Consider the following 17079-nt stretch of genomic DNA (forward strand, 5'->3'; position numbering starts at 1 on the left):
TTGTGATATTGGATAATTCTCAAGACTCCCAAAATTCAATATCAAGTAGGTTTTCTTTCACATTGCTTAAATTTGGTTTAGTTTTTGTATTTTCCCAGTGGGTTTTGTTTGCATCAGTTTCCAAATTTTCTTAAATTGACATTAGTCGCAAAACCCATAGTGCACAAAGCTTTTGGCCCGGCCCGTCCATAGCCCGTTAACTAATGATATTTGGGGGCCCGGCCCAGCCCGTAGCCCAGCCCGGCCCGTGGCCCGTTGGGCTGGCCCGGCCCGTGGCGAACACTGGTCCAAAGTTTCTATGAACAGCTACTTGTTTTTTTTTAGACTCGCCCTCCACTCTGGTGCTGCTGGGTCAAATCTCCTGGTTTCCATATTGCGTTGTTGTAGATCTTGATGGAGTGCTAAACCGTCTGGGTTCTCACTTCTGATGACTCAACACTGTTGAGTCAACACCCTCGCTAATGGCTCGCTACCAGGAAACCGATCAGCGAACCCATGTCGACCCGACATCTCCTGTGGCGTAGCCTGTGTCTCGTTCTATTTGACCCACCGCGCCGCGGGGCGCGCAGGGCGGTCCAACGCTGAACAGAGGCGGTGCCGCGTTAGTAATGAGTATTTGGAAATGGGTTACGTCAATGGTGGGACTCACCAGTGTCGTCTAACTTCTTGACATCGGCAGAGTCCAGACGGTGACATAGCGGGACCCTCTCATCGTTAGATGACAGGCCAGTAGTGACAGGGTTAGCTGCAGTCGCCTGGCCTTCTGACAGACACAAACACCTCAGCCACTGGACCTCCTACCGGCCGCAAACATCGGCATTTCACACTGTCTGCTAGGGTGCCAGGCTATATTTAAGACACATTGCATTCGATTTTATAGGGCAGCTGGCCGCCGGCCAATGCATACATAATTGCGACTCGCACCTTATCGGTGTCATCGCGTCTTCTTAGAGAAGATTGAGTCACGACATTTAAAATGTTTGGTTTATTTAGTGTGAAGTGTGTATTGACAGACCTCTGAAAGATCTCCAAACAATGTCAATCATTTTGGAACTAATGGTTACCTAGTCCTAAAGTGAGTCACAACTGAAACTAATTCTGGCTTTCATGAGAGATAGGCATCGATATGTCTTTCGAAAAAAATCATGGTTCTGCAAAGGCCTGGGATTCAGTACCAAAATATCAAAGTGTTGAAAATGTTTCGGGAAATGTGACGAGCTCACGACTCAGGTAGCCGGTCAAAATCTTAAAAACTTTAGAGCTAAGAGGATAAAAGGACGATATACAAATGTGCTTAGGTGCAGAAAAAGTCTCCGCTGACGAGATTCGGCAGTCGATGGACGCGTATAACCATGATTCAGCTATCAAATGTCTGGTTGGTGAGCCAGGTGACCCAATGTTCGGCCACAGCAGCAGGCTATGACGTGTGTAGGTACCCGATCCGGTGACTCGCGTGGCAGCTCTGGTCGCACAGGGGGCGGTCGGGAGCTCACAGTAACCGCGGGTCAAACGGGCGGCACAGCAACAGTACGACACCTGACCGGACCACCATCCAACGACAGGCAACCCGGATAGCTTTGATGTGAGGTCAGACCGAGCTTTGCAACTGTCAAAATAATACAAAAAGCGCAGCTGGCTAGTGCCAGGGTTAATGCCATGGAACGTATGAGCCGCTGGCATCTTGCGTTAGCTGTGCGTTGCCAATTCGTCACTTCTCAAATTAGACGAGAAACCACCGGGATCCAAGGGCACATAACATTTGGACAGAACACTGCATTCATGTGCTGAATTCCTGCATTTTGGGCCGTCTTGGTGCGTTCTCGTGGCATTCACAGCCGCCTTTGAAATCTGACTGATATCGTGCTGTCATTAACGTCATTTCGGGTAGATGGTAGGCAAGACATCCAAAACCTCAAAGCTGCGAGCTAAATTACTGTGATTCCCAAATCTAAAAATTTTAAATTTAAATATTTTAAATTTCTTTGCATGAACTATAGCATTTCCACATTACTCGTAGTTGAAAAACAATGGATCATATTCAATGTCCATTACAATGGATATCAAAACCTACATTCTTGTGTGAAGCCGGATGATTGGATCAAAGTATCACGTCGAGCCTTGATGTCCGATATGTGAGGCTTCTGAAGCACAAACGTGTGGAAGCATTGTTGGTGGATTTTATTTGCTCCCATGTTTAGTGGCTTTCGACTCCCATCGTCCATCGCCCAGGGCCGCTGACTGCACTGACCTGTCCCGGGCGGTGCGATCGTCTGTCCCGGGTGGTGCGATCGTCTGTCCGGGGCCGAGCACCTGTGGCAGGATCGGACGCTGTTGGCTGTCTGCCAGCTGTCTGTCCGGCAGTCCGACTGTCCTGTTGCCTGTCTGGCCCGCTCCGACCCGCTCCAGTCCCGGCTGGTCCCGGCTGGTTTGTTGCTAACCGACCGACGCCCAGCTGAGACCACCGCCACCACCGCGCCGGGTGACAGAGTCCACGAAAGGAGTCGCATGCTCCGACGCCGACGAGGCTCGTCTTCTCCCGCGGAAGTGACCGTCCGGCGGATGAAACCCTCTTCAGGTTGCACTCCTCCAAACCATTGGTTTCAGTCGTGCTGTGATTTTTTAGACCGTTGATATGTAGCGTGGTGACATATAAACCATGCCTGCTGATGTATCGCTGCAAAAAGTAGCATTCCAGCACCAGAGTCCTGACCAAATGATGCATGCGACTTATAGCTGAATTGTTGTGCTCTGGGCTTCCAGAAAACAACTCAAGGAAGCACATTTTCAGTAGCCATGCATCGGTATGTTGGAATTTATAGAACCGCTTCCATTCCAACATGATCATCGGATAGTTGTTTCACCTTTTCAAGATAACTTCCGCTACTGCTCATAGATGTCACTACTGGTCAACGCCTGCAGCTATGCTGTGCCGCATTGCTTCTACATGCAGACGGTCAGTTGTCAGGCGGGATTTAACTCATTTCGGCAGTGATTAAGCCAGTAAATGTGCTATTGGACTGTAAATAGTTGGTGCCTCCCGCCGTAAATGCCTACAATCAAACTTTTGATCATTCAGTCAACGCATCGCTGTGGCCAGCAGTTGTACTGCTGAACGGTTTACCCGAGGCATTAACTAGAGAATATCGTGTTTAGGTCGCTGCGTCTCTGGGAGCCTGCAGCATATCTGAGTGAGTAGGAACCGCGAAGACGCGGACGGCCGCGCCGCGCGTCTGTAAATAATTTGTGACGCGCCACGGAAGCTGCCCCAGTGGCAGCTGACGGCCATTAGGGCGATGACGGCGGCGCCAGACGAGCCGAGACGAACGCTTCAGTTGCATCAAACGGGATGTGTGGCACGAACACGGGACTTATACTGTTGGAAACGGGTTAGCGTGCTCACTCATAGGAGACTAGCAGATATTCTGAATCTGTTCAAAGTTGGAATATCAGCTAGAAAGTTGAGTTATTTGAAAAAAGTCGTAGTCCAATGCATGACTGTCGTTCATACTCTCAGCACCCATTATTCTTATCTGCATAAATTCTATTGTTGGGCATTTTGCAATAGCATCCTGGCGCCTTTACACATCCTTTTCCAATCCAATCCCAACTAACACCACATGGGCTATTGTGGCTAAGTGGACAATGTTGGGGATAAAGTATTGCATTGTGTGATATTTTAGTAGTTACAGACAATGACAGTAGGTATCCTTCCACTGTATCAAATGCAACACAGCTGCAGTATCCCCACCATGACGTAAAAAACGAAGAAAAAGGAAACCTCCACCCATGGCGTGACATCATAGCTCGTAACGGAAATGAAGCATCAGATAAAGCTCTGCATGACGTTCGCTTGACGTGACATGATTTACAGTCAAACACTGGTAGGATTTTTACCGTGGCGTGATGCTAATTTGTGATTGGAAGCCCGGGGTGCGCCGTGATGTGACGTGCCGCGGTGATTTGCAGCCTGGGCGTGTCTCTGGTGTGTAGTGACTAGTGAGTCATTCAGAGGAGTCAGGACGAATCACCGCCGATTGGAGCGGGGCCAGGTGCTCCCGACGGGGTGAGAGGTAGCGCCCTTCCCCGTCTCCGTCTGCTCGGGGTTATAACCGGCTGGTGGTCACGGCCAGAACACTGGAACGTGCCCTTTGGGGTAGCCTGTATCGTTCAGGGGGAAAGGGACGTGCCAATCGCTAGCCATTGCGGAACAAGGAGCGAAATGTAAAACCACCATGAGTAGGGGGCTGGAGGTCAGGGTATTCAATATACATAAAAGAACCTCACATTACATGTGGAAAGCAAGGAAACTATCATTGAGCTACTTAACACATTTGATAACATGAAAGTGCAAAGATAGGTAGCTATCACGCTGTAACGGATAAAGCTATTCAATTGGGTCAAAATCCCTAAATCATTTTGGCAAAAGGCACACAACCCGCCATTGTACTTGCCATAGTGTGCTATAAACGGTGGCTTGTCTGTTGCTACGCCTCCACCGCCTAAGTGGAAGCTGCGGTGAGACTCCACCTGTGCAGCACTTGGCGGCAACCCTGTCCAATGGGGTCACAACAGGTGGTCCTGGCCCGTCCCTAATCGGTCAGCTCGGCTGGCCTTGGCAGAGAACTCGGCCCTGTGTGGGCTGGGCTGATCCGAGCCGGCTGCTGCGAGGGCTGAGTTGTGTGTGTCATCGGTATGCGTCCATACCGATGTCGCTCGTATAATTTGAATGCCTTTGGAGTGACATTAGTTGTCTGATAGAGAGCAGCTCTACTCAGCACTAGCCAAGTAGCAAAGGAATGCGAAGCACAAACGCAACTCCATAAGCTGTCTGAGCCGTAACCGTATCGGCAGATGGAATTATTCACGTCTCTCTCTCTCTCTCTCTCTCTCTCTCTCTCTCTCTCTCTCTCTCTCTCTCTCTCTCTCTCTCTCTCTCTCTCTCTCTCTCTCTCTCTCTCTCTCTCTCTCTCTCTCTCTCTCTCTCTCTCTACGTGGTCAGAGTCATTTAGACTCATGACCCATCCCTGACCATGATTCCCTCTCCTTCCCACAACGAACGATATCCCATAGATCAGTCGGTCTTTTCACACCGCTGCATGCAGCCGACTGGCTAGTTAGACAGTCGCGGTCTCCTGTCAGTGGTGCTCTTAGCCTATCTTCGATCGTTAATCAGCCAACATGGCAGATCACAGGTCCGCCGACCACCTCTGGCTGACCCAGTGACACGCGAGTGGTCAATCAGTGCCCCTCGGCTCCTTTGATCTGTGCGAGCGTCATCGGCTGCGTCACTGCCATGAAGCCGTCATCGCTAGGTGGTCTGGCACGCCAGCATGCACGATTAATTCCAGTGCGGCCCGATAATTACCTGTTAATGGCCGTGCCTGACTGCGTTAATGGCAGGCGGACGGCGGCGTCTCCAATGGTCTCTTGCGTGTTACTGCGCAGAGGATGAGAGACTTCTGGCGGTATCTGGCTGGTTATATATCCAGATGTAGAAGGCAGTGCAGTCAGCAGAAGCATATCTTACCGATGGTGTCAGGTGACGCATTGGTATATTACAAAGGCAAGTAAATGTTCACCAAACGCAACATGCTATTATTAGATCTTACATTTTATCCTGCAGTTGAGATTATTCAATAGAAAATAACTGCAATGCGGTGGTGTTTTATGCATACTGAAGTGACGCCCGTTCCGCACCAAATCAACCACTTCTTTATCACTCAAATGCTGCGTCATTTGTCCAGCACACGGACGCTCTCTTCCGAGCGAACTCACCAGCGGCGCCACGCGTGTGTCCTGAATAGATGCAGTATCTGTTTGTCCCATCTATTGTCTATCTGGAGTGGCGCGGCGCTGTTTCACAGCAGGGTCTTTATTCAGGCCGGCGCCGGCCGCACGTGGAGCTACAGTAAGGTGTGCCGCGTTCTCGGCAAACAACGGTAGACGGTGTGTACTGTGTACCCGCAGTCGGGCCACAGATAACGCGGGAATGTCGCCTCATTACCCGAGATCCGCCAGTCAGAGGTGGAATGAGAAGACGATGAGGCGACCCCGGAGGCCACTGTGCATTACGCGTGGATGAAGTGGCATCAGAATGGGAAGAAATGCAGTTGTCCTATGCAATATTACGCGTAAATGCTAGACAATCGTTGATCCCAACACAGAACCAAAAGAGGTCATCGACATGGACCGTGATTCCTTCTAAATCAGACTTTTGCTTTATTACTTATGGCTGTGGGTGAGACGAAACGAACAAATTTACCGACTGCGACTCCATCCCCGCGGCTTGGTGTGCTGACTGCTAGTGACTCCTGTCTGACTGCCCCTACTGTCTGTCCGTCACTGTGTTTGACCTGACCTGACCTGACCTGTGTCCCCCTCCACAGAGAACACTCTGCAGTGTGACTGCCGGCTGGCCTGGCTGATTCGCCTGCGCTCCCGGACTGCCTCGGCGCACGTGCGGGCCTCCCTCGAGTCGACCATGTGCCACATGCCGCGGGCGGCGGTTCCGGAGCGTCTCGGCGGTCCGGGCTCCGGTTCCGGACTGGCCACCGTTCCGGAACTGGACGGGGAGGAACCGGCCGCCCTGCTGCCCGTCAAACTGGTGGACCTCAAGGTGAGGACTGCAATGGAGGAGGAGGGAAGAAACTCTGTTTTCACGGGGCGAGCTAGGTCTCAAAGCAGAAATCTTAATGAATCCTTTGGGCTCCGGCAGTTGCAATATTTGGAGAAGGGTTTCTGATAGCATTGGAATTTTTAACAAAGTTTGTGCTTTCGAATCTCCGTTCCATGCCCTTGCTGTGCTATAATGCATTGCTCACTATCGTGAATCCCTGAGTTGGTACGTACGTACCTGAGCTCCCTCTGTTAGATTTATGACTAACCTGCCCTCTGCGCCTCCCTCCCCAGCTCTCGGAACTGCCCTGCGACCGTCCGCTGGCCGAGGAACCGGTGACCGAGGAGGTGCCCCGGCCAGCTCCGCAGCTGCAGAAGACACCAGAGGTGCTCTCCTCCCCTCCACAGCCGGCCCGCTCCTCCCTGACGACCGGCGCGCCTCCGCCGCCCCAGTCCGCAGACTCCACGGCTGAGGTCAAACTGGGCGGTGTAGGTGCCGGCCTCGGCGGAGGTGGCGACAGCGCGGCCTCATCAGTGTCTGTCAGTAGCGGTCTACTGCTACCGCTGGTGGTAGCTGCGGTAGCTGCTCGGTAGGAGTCATTACTCGTGGCGGGAGGATGACCCGCAACTGTGTCACGAACTGGTCAGCCCGAGTTGGGCCCGAGTGTAGTCAGAGTCAGAGTCAGTCCCAAAGTCAGGGCTGTGGCAGGAGACAGAGTTTAGTCAGACGAAGAGACGCTGGTGACTGGTTTAGTCTCTGGATGTGCGGGTATTCGACTGGACGGCAGCATACCGGTTGGCCAAGCATCGCCCAGAATATCGCTCAGTGGACTGGACATCCGTGTGATTTTACACTCGCGCTCGCTCACAGAACAAGACAGCTGAGACATTCCATCGATAAAGACGCCCAGCTTCGCCATCTCTGAACCAGTCCAAAGGTTCTCCAATCTTGCCTACGGTGCAGCTGCCATCAAACTATGAGTCCGTGAGTTCTCCCCGCTTCACCAGTCAACAGGCCTGCAGTTCTGAGACAGTTGTCCGCGGGCAGTCCATCCGGTTGCCGCCTCCACTCGCCTCACGCACACGGGCGGGAAGTCTTGCCAGTCGGCGCAGGGCCGTGTCATAAAGGTGCACCATTCTGCTGTCACCGCTGAGCCTCGCTGGCGGGGTCACCTGTTGCCGGCTGTCAACGGTCAGAGATGATAGGAGGACCTCCCTAGTGTCGGGGTCGCGGTCGGCAGGCAGGAAAACTGACGGCTGTCCTGCTGGATAACTGACAGCTAGACAGTAGACAGTCAGACAGCTGGATAGCTGGGCAGGTGGACACCGGGTGGACAGGCGTGTAACTGATCTGTCTAGTGTGTGTCCAGTGGTGGACTTTGGTGGACACTGTCCACCAAAGTGTCTTTGCTGCGGTGTCTGTCAGCGGTGGAACCTCAAAACCATGAAGTGTATGGAGCCTCCATCAGGTGACACAAGAGAAGCGTGCGTTAGGGACTATTGACTTCAGTGATGTAGAAACTGCAGGGGGTAACTGTCAACTTTGCGGGCTGTTCACAGTATAGTTTCAACGATCATGCAAAGTTGGCTCAATGGAATGCCAGTTTTCGACAATGCTGCCCATTGCGATTTTTTTCGGGATGGGGCCAGTGGAATTTGACTGTAGATTCTTCCGGTGTGAATGATAGGTTTCAATAGTTGTCTTGTATTGATACCGTACTTGGTTGCCAAAGCTATGAATATAGCTTTTTCTATGAATACCACGGATGTTTTAAATGGTCGTAACGCCAGGGACGCTAATCATTACCGATTCAGTGTCAGTTTGCTAGTAGTTTGGTCGTGTCTTTTATCTACGCGCTACGTATCTCGCACTGCTGTTCCTTTCTTCGAATCGTTATGTATGTAAATGAATGACAATACGTACAGAAAACTAGAATGAGCTGCTTTTGAGGCTTTATATTCGAGTTCCGTGGACCGTAGACATATGGTATTATATAGTGGACTTGTGAAGGAGTGTTCGCATGGTCTCATGTGGATGTGTGTAGGTATGTTTCAGTCTGTGTGTTTGTCTGTGCTATATTGCTTCCGTTTTTGTGTTGGTGCCCAGCGAAAACTTCATTAACACTGCCACTTATGTTATTTGGTAATGCCGCTGTCTATCCAATCGACAACAAATAAAGATGTTGAGATTCAGGACAGCAAGTACGACAGGCCACAGCCATGCTATTATTGTGAGACTCGTGCATGGAGGTAACCGTTTTTCTTCGGCGGGGATGAGAGAACTCATGCTTCGGAAAAATGTCTCCCGTACTTTATGTATAGTCACTTTTCGGATTATTCTCTGGGATAATAATACCTAACTCACAAGTCCATATATTTCGGATGATATTGCTCACCCTTGGTCACTGGACAAAATAAAAATAATTACATGCATGTAATTGTATTACATACATGTATGTATTACATAATTGTATTACATACATGTATTACATACATGTATGTAATTGTTTTTATTTTGTCCAGTGACCAAGGGTGAGCAATATCATCCGAAATATATGGACTTGTGAGTTAGATATTATTATCCCAGAGAATAATCCGAAAAGTGACTATACATAACTAATTTCCTGGGAAAAAATGACTTTAAAACAACATATCTCCCGTACTTTGTTCGAGAAGTATATGCTCAATTAAATACATTTTAGATTTAATAAATTTTGCATTATGCATAGACTCATAAGGCCTAGGGGGAAGGCGAACACTAACGGAGCCAAAAAAAAAAACAGACACTTCGAAAAAAGAACACAAGACCTGTCTAAGATTAGCACTGGCACAGGCACTCCGGTCCACTGTTCAAATGGCACGGGGCACGGGACATTTGGGTCGACGGGTCGGAACTAATAGTGAAAAATAACCATAGATGGACCAAAGAAAAGGACTCAGCATCGCATTTCAAACCGGGATAAATCTTTTGAAGTGCCGTATTTCCCTATTCACTTATTCGCGGCATTTATTATGGGGTTGCAACTTGCAATTTTAACCCGCGCCCCGCTGGGCTATTCAGCCATACGCGCCCTGCTGGGGGGGGGGCAGATTCTGCCCCCCCTGTCTAACTTCCGAACCGATGGTCGTAGAAAGACGGGGAAAACGGCAATCGAAAGCTCTCAACAAGGCGGATCTTAAGAGCCCAAATTTTTTTGCTTAAGTAGGTCAGAGGTCAGGTCAAGGTCAGGTCAAGGGTACAAAATGCAAGTTTCTACAGTATCGGCCTTGCACCGTAGTTGCCGAAGAATGGACTGAGACTGATTGCCCAAAACGTGTTCTTAGACTACCAAGACAATATTCGTTGCACACAATGTCATTCAAAGGTCAAGGTCAAGGTCAGGTCAGGTCAGGTCAGGTCACCAAAAACAAAATATAGAAAAGGGCATGTGCGACACATGTTTTATGGGTCATTTTACTCATGGAATTCAATAGGCACACTCAATAAGTGATATGGATCACCTCTGGATGAATTTCAGGTCGAGGTCAGGTCAAGGTCAGGTCAAGTGAGGTCAAATTTTGAAGTTGGTTGTTAAGGTCTAAAAAGGCGTCTATCCGATGCAGTTTTTCACGGCGAATCGAATGGTGCTATTTTTGTTTCCGTACGAGGTCTAGAACTTCCAAAAAAATCATTTTTCAAAATTTTTGTGTGTCGTGACGTCATAAAATTTTGAATAACTCCCACATTTTTGAACCGATTCTTCTAAAAATTGGTATGTAGGTGCACGTAGACCACTTCTTTGACATATATTCCGGTTTTTTCGATAAACTCAAAATTTTGGATTTTATAAATATTTTCCCAAAAAAGTCAGTTTTTTGGAAAAATTTTGGCCAAAATCCAAAATTTTCAAAAAACCGAGATAGCCATTTGATAGACAAAGTAGAATCACGTATAACCTTTTTTGTTACGTCTTGATTCCTTTAAAAATGAAGATGTTAGCGGCGTTTGAAATTTTGCCGTTTTTGAGGCGAAAATGGCGAACATGACGTCACTAAAACGTCAATTTCTCAAAAAATTTCCGACGGATTTCGCTCAAATTTTCAGGGAACGTGTCAAATTGATGTATGATAAGGTACGGAAAGTTTGACGTCGCTGGCGTAACGCGTTTAGAAGTTATTGGCGAAAAACGGGAGGGGGGGGGGCAGATTCTGCCCCCCCCCCAGCGGGGCGCGGGTTAAGAAATGATGAAGGTAAAGCGTCTGAACCACTTTGCACACGATTTTGTTTTATCACTGCAAATGCCTGCTTCGTAGAAAATCTGTCTGAAAAGACGTGAATGAAAGTTGGTTAACGAGTGAGTTAGTGAGATGGTGAGTGAGTCAGTAAGTTAGAGTGTAGATAAGTGAGTGGTTTATTCAATTGGGTACTAAAGTATTTACTATTTAGTAAGTCATTGATAGAGCGAGTCCGTGAGTTCACCGTGAGTTCACGGCCGGATGCGGTAGCGGGTCACAAACAGGACGTTCCCAGTGCGTGGGGCGCGGCAGAGACGTGACTCGCCGACTGTGTGTATGTGTGTGTGTACCGCACAGTGAGCACACAGCGCACGGCGGCGCGGTTTGGTTTGCGGCGCGACCGGCGACGAGTGACGTGTTTGCTCAGACCCCGCCGCCCTCGTCAGACGCATGTCAACACGGAACAAAAAACCGCACACACTGAACGTGGACGCAAAAAGCGCGATTTGCGTGGATGTTATAGTGGCTTCGAACGATGTGCGAATTGATCTGGCAATCTCTGTGGGTGGACTACAACACTGGATCGGCGAGCAGACGGCCAGGATGGACCACCAGCGGCGTTATTAGGCGGTGGCGGTGGCAGCTCGACAGCGACTACCTATGCAGGAGAGAGTGGGGCACATTCGTGCATTGGGGCACATTCGTTTTCAGCAGTTTATGGGAACACGAGTGACTGCACGAGCTAAAGGTAAATTATGAAAATATGTCTATCATTGCCGCCTTCGTTAACTGTAGATGACAACACTGTCCCTGCTGTCATGCCTGATAAAAACGCAAATTTGTCATATTCGTGGGCTTTCCAAACTTTTCTCATATCATCCATTTTCGTGATCCTGACTCGCAAATGTGGTTTAACTTTTCAAAATTGGGTCCGAAGAAGCTGACTCTATTCACGGAACTGCTGCAAACTTGTTTGTTAAAAAAACTGTCATTTTTCAATAAGAAATTTTGAATTATATCACAAATAACGTTGTGGGGCAGGTTCGTGCACGCACTGCCTAGGGGCACATTCCTGCATATTTTTTTTTCGTTTTTGCGATTTATGACTTTATCTGTAGGCTCGCCTGACTCAGTCTCGGCTGCATGCGACGTCGTGGCAAGTAATTCACGTGACCAGGAGAGAGGTCACGAGGCGGGTCGATGGCCGGCGGTTGGCACATTCTTGTTGGCCAGCCCATTCTTTCTACATATGTTGTGCAATGCATTCTTGTGGAAAGGAATCAAGTAAAACGACCCACTGCCCTTTTGGTAGATTTCTGGCAATGCCCGGTAATTCCTCTAATTTTGCACTGGGTGCACGGAAGTGCCCCACCCCATGCACGAATGTGCCCATACCTGGGGCAGTTTGGTGCAAACGTCCAGAGTTATTAGCCCGCGCCCCACTGGGGTCTGCGTATAACACGCCCTACTGGGGGGGGGGGGGCTATTCATAGCCCCCCTCCTAACTCCGAAACTACTGGGCCGATCGTCAAAATTCAAACGGCGTCAGCGTAGCCCCGGAAAAACTGTCGAGCGAAACCTAATTTCATTGACTTCGAGGTCACCGATGACGTCACAGGTCAGGTCAAAGTAAAAATTATTAGCATTTTGGCTTGTTCACGTTTTGGGCTCTGGCCGCCGTCTTAAAAGTCAGATCAGGCTCATTTTTGGATCACACACTCGGGAACAGATGCTCTAGTTCAGTGGTCGGCAGGCCCTCCGGGGTCGTGCCCCCTTTTCGGGCGCCAGGCAGGGCCATTACCCCCACCCTACCAGACACCACTGCATACACAACCGAGCTCACTGAAATGTCATACCTTTCCGTGACTCTTTGGGTATTTCGGGTATTATTATGTCGTCGGATCACGACACAATTTTACCCTCGAGCCGATCATTTTTTTATCTGCCATAAAACATGTAATACGTTGACATAAATAACTGTTGACTTCTTAGGCAGTTGTTTCTTGAGATCACGGAAGGTCATAAAATTTCAATTCTAGAAGGTATACAGCGGGTTCTGATCTACTACACAATTGTCATTGACCCTTTGAAAGTCTTAAGTCTAAAGTCACCCAATGGCCGAGGAAGTTAACCGTCACCCGTATTGGCGTTTTGCCAGCCGCTAATTTATGGGGGGAGAAATTCGTTGGACCCCTATTTGTCGTTCGGCCCCTGATCAAGCATGAGCTTCGCGGAAAAAACGAGCGTGATGCCCGTGACGAGAGGAAGCTCTGATGATACGCGATTTTAAGGTCCTAGGTCATTGATTGACCTTCCAGGTCGGCTCAATGACCCAAAAAGTCGGAAAATCGAGACCTGTCAGAACTTCGTAAAGTGAGGATGTTGTGGAGTTTGTCGGGGTACTGATCACGAATTTTATCTAAGTTTTGATCACAGATGTCTTCGTGCATTTAGGCCAGGTCGGGTCAGGTCAGGTCAACCAATAGGCGTCCTGTCGGGTATTTATCGTAGGCATCAACAACCACTGACAGCTTCGTAGCATGTTACGAAGGCACCAAAATTACTTGGTATATGTTCAAATGGTTGCGAAATTCTAGCTACAATGTATAAAATTGATAAACCTGTACTGAAAATGTCATCGCGATCGGCCGCTTTTTGCGCGAGTTATTCGCGAAAACCCGAGAAAAGGGGGGTCCCCTATAAGTGCGAAGGTTAAAATTGGGTAGCAGCGTCTTCCTATCGTCACGGGTAGCACGTTCATTTTTCTACCGCAAAGCTCCAGTTCAGATTTCAGAGGCCGAGAGGCTGGGGTCCGACCGGCCCCTCCCCGTTTACGTTAGTTGTTATGAAAACGCCAATAGAGGGGCGACGGTTAGCGTTCGATCTTTGAACCCTGAGACCAAACAGGCGTGATGTCTGTCCCATCAAGGGAGACATTAATTCTAAGATAAGGCTTTCTCAGAGGCCCCCATTACCCCCCGCCGAGGGGCTCCATTACCCCCAAAGGGGGCATGCCCCACCATTTGCCGACCCCTGCTCTAGTTACCCTGAGGGTACCAAACTTGTACTTTGATTTTCAGGTCAAGGTCAGGTCATCACAGGTCACGAAAATATTATATCATGCGTCGGTCGCGTGACACATGTTTTATGGTCCATTTAGGTCAGAAATTTCGAATTTGATGTCGTCTGTGTCATTCGAGGTCATTTTGAGTCGAATTTAGCTCAGGTCAGGTCACTTTCAGGTCAAAACAGGTCAAATTTTGAAGCTAAAATTTTTCAACAAAAAGGTGTCTATTGGATGCAGTTTGAGCTCAGGAACACGATGATGCTATTTATATTGGCGTACGATGTCAAATACGTGCTGAAAAATTGATTTGAAAAATTAATAATTGTGAATTTTTTGCAATAATGCGGAAAACTTGGCCATTTTTGAAGATATTTAGCTAAAGCTTGCTAGAGTTAGTCATAATAATGCGTTCTATCACATATATTCCGGTTTTTTTTCGAAAAGTGAAAGAATACTTGAAAAAATTGAAAAATATAGATTTTGGATTTTATTATAGTAAATTTTCCAAATTTTCAAAATTTCGAAAATCCGAGATAGCAGTTTGATAGCGCAATCTATTCTGAGTCCTCTCATGCAAAGACATTGGATCTAGCTTAAAAACTGAGCTTTTGGGAGCGATTGCCGTGGATCAATGTTTTGCGTCGAAATCGGCCGAACATGACGTCACTCTGACGTCATTTCCGGCCGACCTATAGTAGTTACGAAGTTCAAATTTTGACACAAGGTGTGAAATTGATGCAGCCTAAGGTACTGAAAGTTTGGTGTTGATACCTCAAGCGGTTTGGAAGTTATTGCAGAAAAACGGGAGGGGGGCTATAAATAGCCCCCCCCCCCAGTGGGGCGCGGGTTAAAAGCCATTTTTTTCTAATAGAAGCGGTAACTAGGATAAGCTTTGAAGAGGAAAAATATCTGCAATAGTTCCTTTCCATACTACAATCAACAATTTTGCTATTGCACTAACCGACGCTGCCTTAAACCGATATATGGATTTATCCATTTTTTTTGCACGAATGTGCCCCACTCTCTCGCTATAGCTGCCTGCAATGCCGCCGCCTTTGGCTGTTGTTACCGCCGCTACTGTCGGTGGTGCACTCCGGTGAGGTAATGTTCACCAGCCCTATTGCAGCCACGGGTGCAGTTGTGTCCCGTCACCAGTGGCCGCCACCGGTGACAGCACCACTTGCGCCAATCTTATACGACCGGCGGTGCTCCTCTGACCTAGCCATCTCACCCGACCCTGCCGGCCGCGGTGTCTCTCACACTCCTTACGGTGAATGGCGGACAGCATAGAACGTTTTTATATCGTACTGCGGACAGCGAATCGACAGCGGACAACAAAACATGGGAATACAGTGCACCACTCTGCATCATAGTTACTAGTTAGTTAGACGTTAGGTATAGCTCAAAGGCCCCCTAGAGGAGGTGACTTGGTAGAACAAGTATTTCTAGAGCCTGTCAATAACTGCCTTATACTCGTACATGTTTGTATAAGACTATAAACTGTTTTAAAGGGGGGCCTGGGCGGTGCACGCGGCACGCGCTCCGTGCCGTGAGTTCCAGCCATTTCCGGCGCCTATAACTTATAAGTCGCCCATATACGGCGGCACGAGTTCACGACAAACTGTGAGGTCCATCGGTACCGAGACGGTCAGTCGGGGACACTGCCAGCGCAGAGAGCTGTAACATCATGCCAAACAGCCCGTACGGAGAATTAACGAGCCATAAAGGTCGGTCTCGAGCAGCTGAACTAACGGAGTTCGGACATGACCCACAGAGTCCGACGGCCGGCCGCCAGTCCCCCGGGCAGTAAAACGGACCCCCCACCCGCCGAACGGAGCCGTATAGATGCAGGGGTATGACGAAATTATGACGAACTTTGCACCCAGGTTCAAGGCTTACGTGGAGGTACATTTATCTCATAAACGTTACTATGAAAATGGGGAAGGAATGTACAAATAATCAAGCCTGTACACTCACAAGTAACTGGCTGCGTATTCTAGAAACGATGTCAGCACCAGCATATGTAGATTTAAACCGATTGGTAATCACCAGTAGCATAAATGTACGACATTTTGCTGTCAAAACATATAAGAATCATGTAGCCGAGTAGAATGAGTGCAAGGGTAAGCGGTAGATCATTATCGATCAGCCCACACCGTCTGAGCATTGAGAGCTGGATGAGACGATGTGTAATATCAAATACCGGTCAGGCGGTCAGCCCCTCTTCCTCAGCTGAGTGTGGATACTGAGTGAGTGGAGACGGCAGGTGCCGATCAGCCTGCCAGCGGCTGAGACGGCTGAGAGTCTGAGCCCATCTGGGAGGCGCGCGGTGGCAGCCCACCTGAGTCGGAGCCGACGCCGATTGTTATGTTCCCGTCGGCCGTCGGGCTGGCTGGCAGCCTGCAGCGTTGCAGCCGAGGAATGTTTGGGTCTCGGTGGCCCAGTTCTGTCGGTTGGTCTCCGATCCACGCCCAGTGGTTCTCCCCTCATGCGTGCGGGAACATTCCAGGGGTTCCGCTCCAGGCGTACAGGAACATCCCAGAGCGGGAACATCCCAGCAGAATCGCTACTGAGTGCGGATACATCTTAGGGGCGGTAACTGTACATACGCTTAACCCGCGAGTTGCTGGGGGGGGGGGCGTTAAACGCCCCCACTTTTTTCGCCGGGCCATAGGGCATAAAAACGGCGCGCCGCAGGCGCCCCAAATTTTGGGTACCTGTAGGGAATTGATTGAAGTTTATTGTGACAAAGTTTCAAAAAAAAATCGGTCGGAAAATTTTTGAGATATCGAGGTTTTAGTGACGTCATGATTTCTGAGTTTTCGACCAAAAACGGCATATGTTCAAAAAATCATATAAAATCACAGAATAGACATACAGACATGCCGTAAACGCCATTAGACTGCCTATACCATGGTCAATCAAATGGCTATCTTCGATTATTGATTATCATTCCGCATTTTCCATAATCTTGAACTGAATCTTGGCAATTTTTCGTGACTACTTCACGACCATGATACATGAATTTCTTAAATTGAACTTTTTGAGCCAAACACGTACACATATGATAAAATGAATGTCACCATCGTGTTCTACGCCCCAAATTACCTATAAAACATGTGTCACATGTCACGGGCTGCGAATATCAGTTTTGATTTTCGGGGATATGTGCCTACCCGGTT

General features: G+C 48.8%; 1 protein-coding gene across 1 annotated transcript in view; it reads left to right on the forward strand.

Annotated features, from left to right (window-relative positions):
• LOC122384653 (connectin-like) overlaps positions 1 to 8809 on the forward strand; it is a 48601-nt gene extending 39792 nt beyond the window's left edge. The window contains exons 3-4 of the mRNA XM_043372255.1: positions 6387 to 6616; positions 6910 to 8809. Of these exons, the coding sequence (XP_043228190.1) occupies positions 6387 to 6616; positions 6910 to 7209 (530 nt within the window). The 3' untranslated portion in view covers positions 7210 to 8809. The remainder of the gene's footprint in view (positions 1 to 6386; positions 6617 to 6909) is intronic.
• Positions 8810 to 17079: the final 8270 nt, after the last annotated feature.

The sequence above is a fragment of the Amphibalanus amphitrite genome, unplaced genomic scaffold (genome assembly GCF_019059575.1).
Source record: "Amphibalanus amphitrite isolate SeventyFive unplaced genomic scaffold, NRLGWU_Aamphi_draft 000195F_arrow, whole genome shotgun sequence".
NCBI classification, from domain to species: domain Eukaryota; kingdom Metazoa; phylum Arthropoda; class Thecostraca; order Balanomorpha; family Balanidae; genus Amphibalanus; species Amphibalanus amphitrite.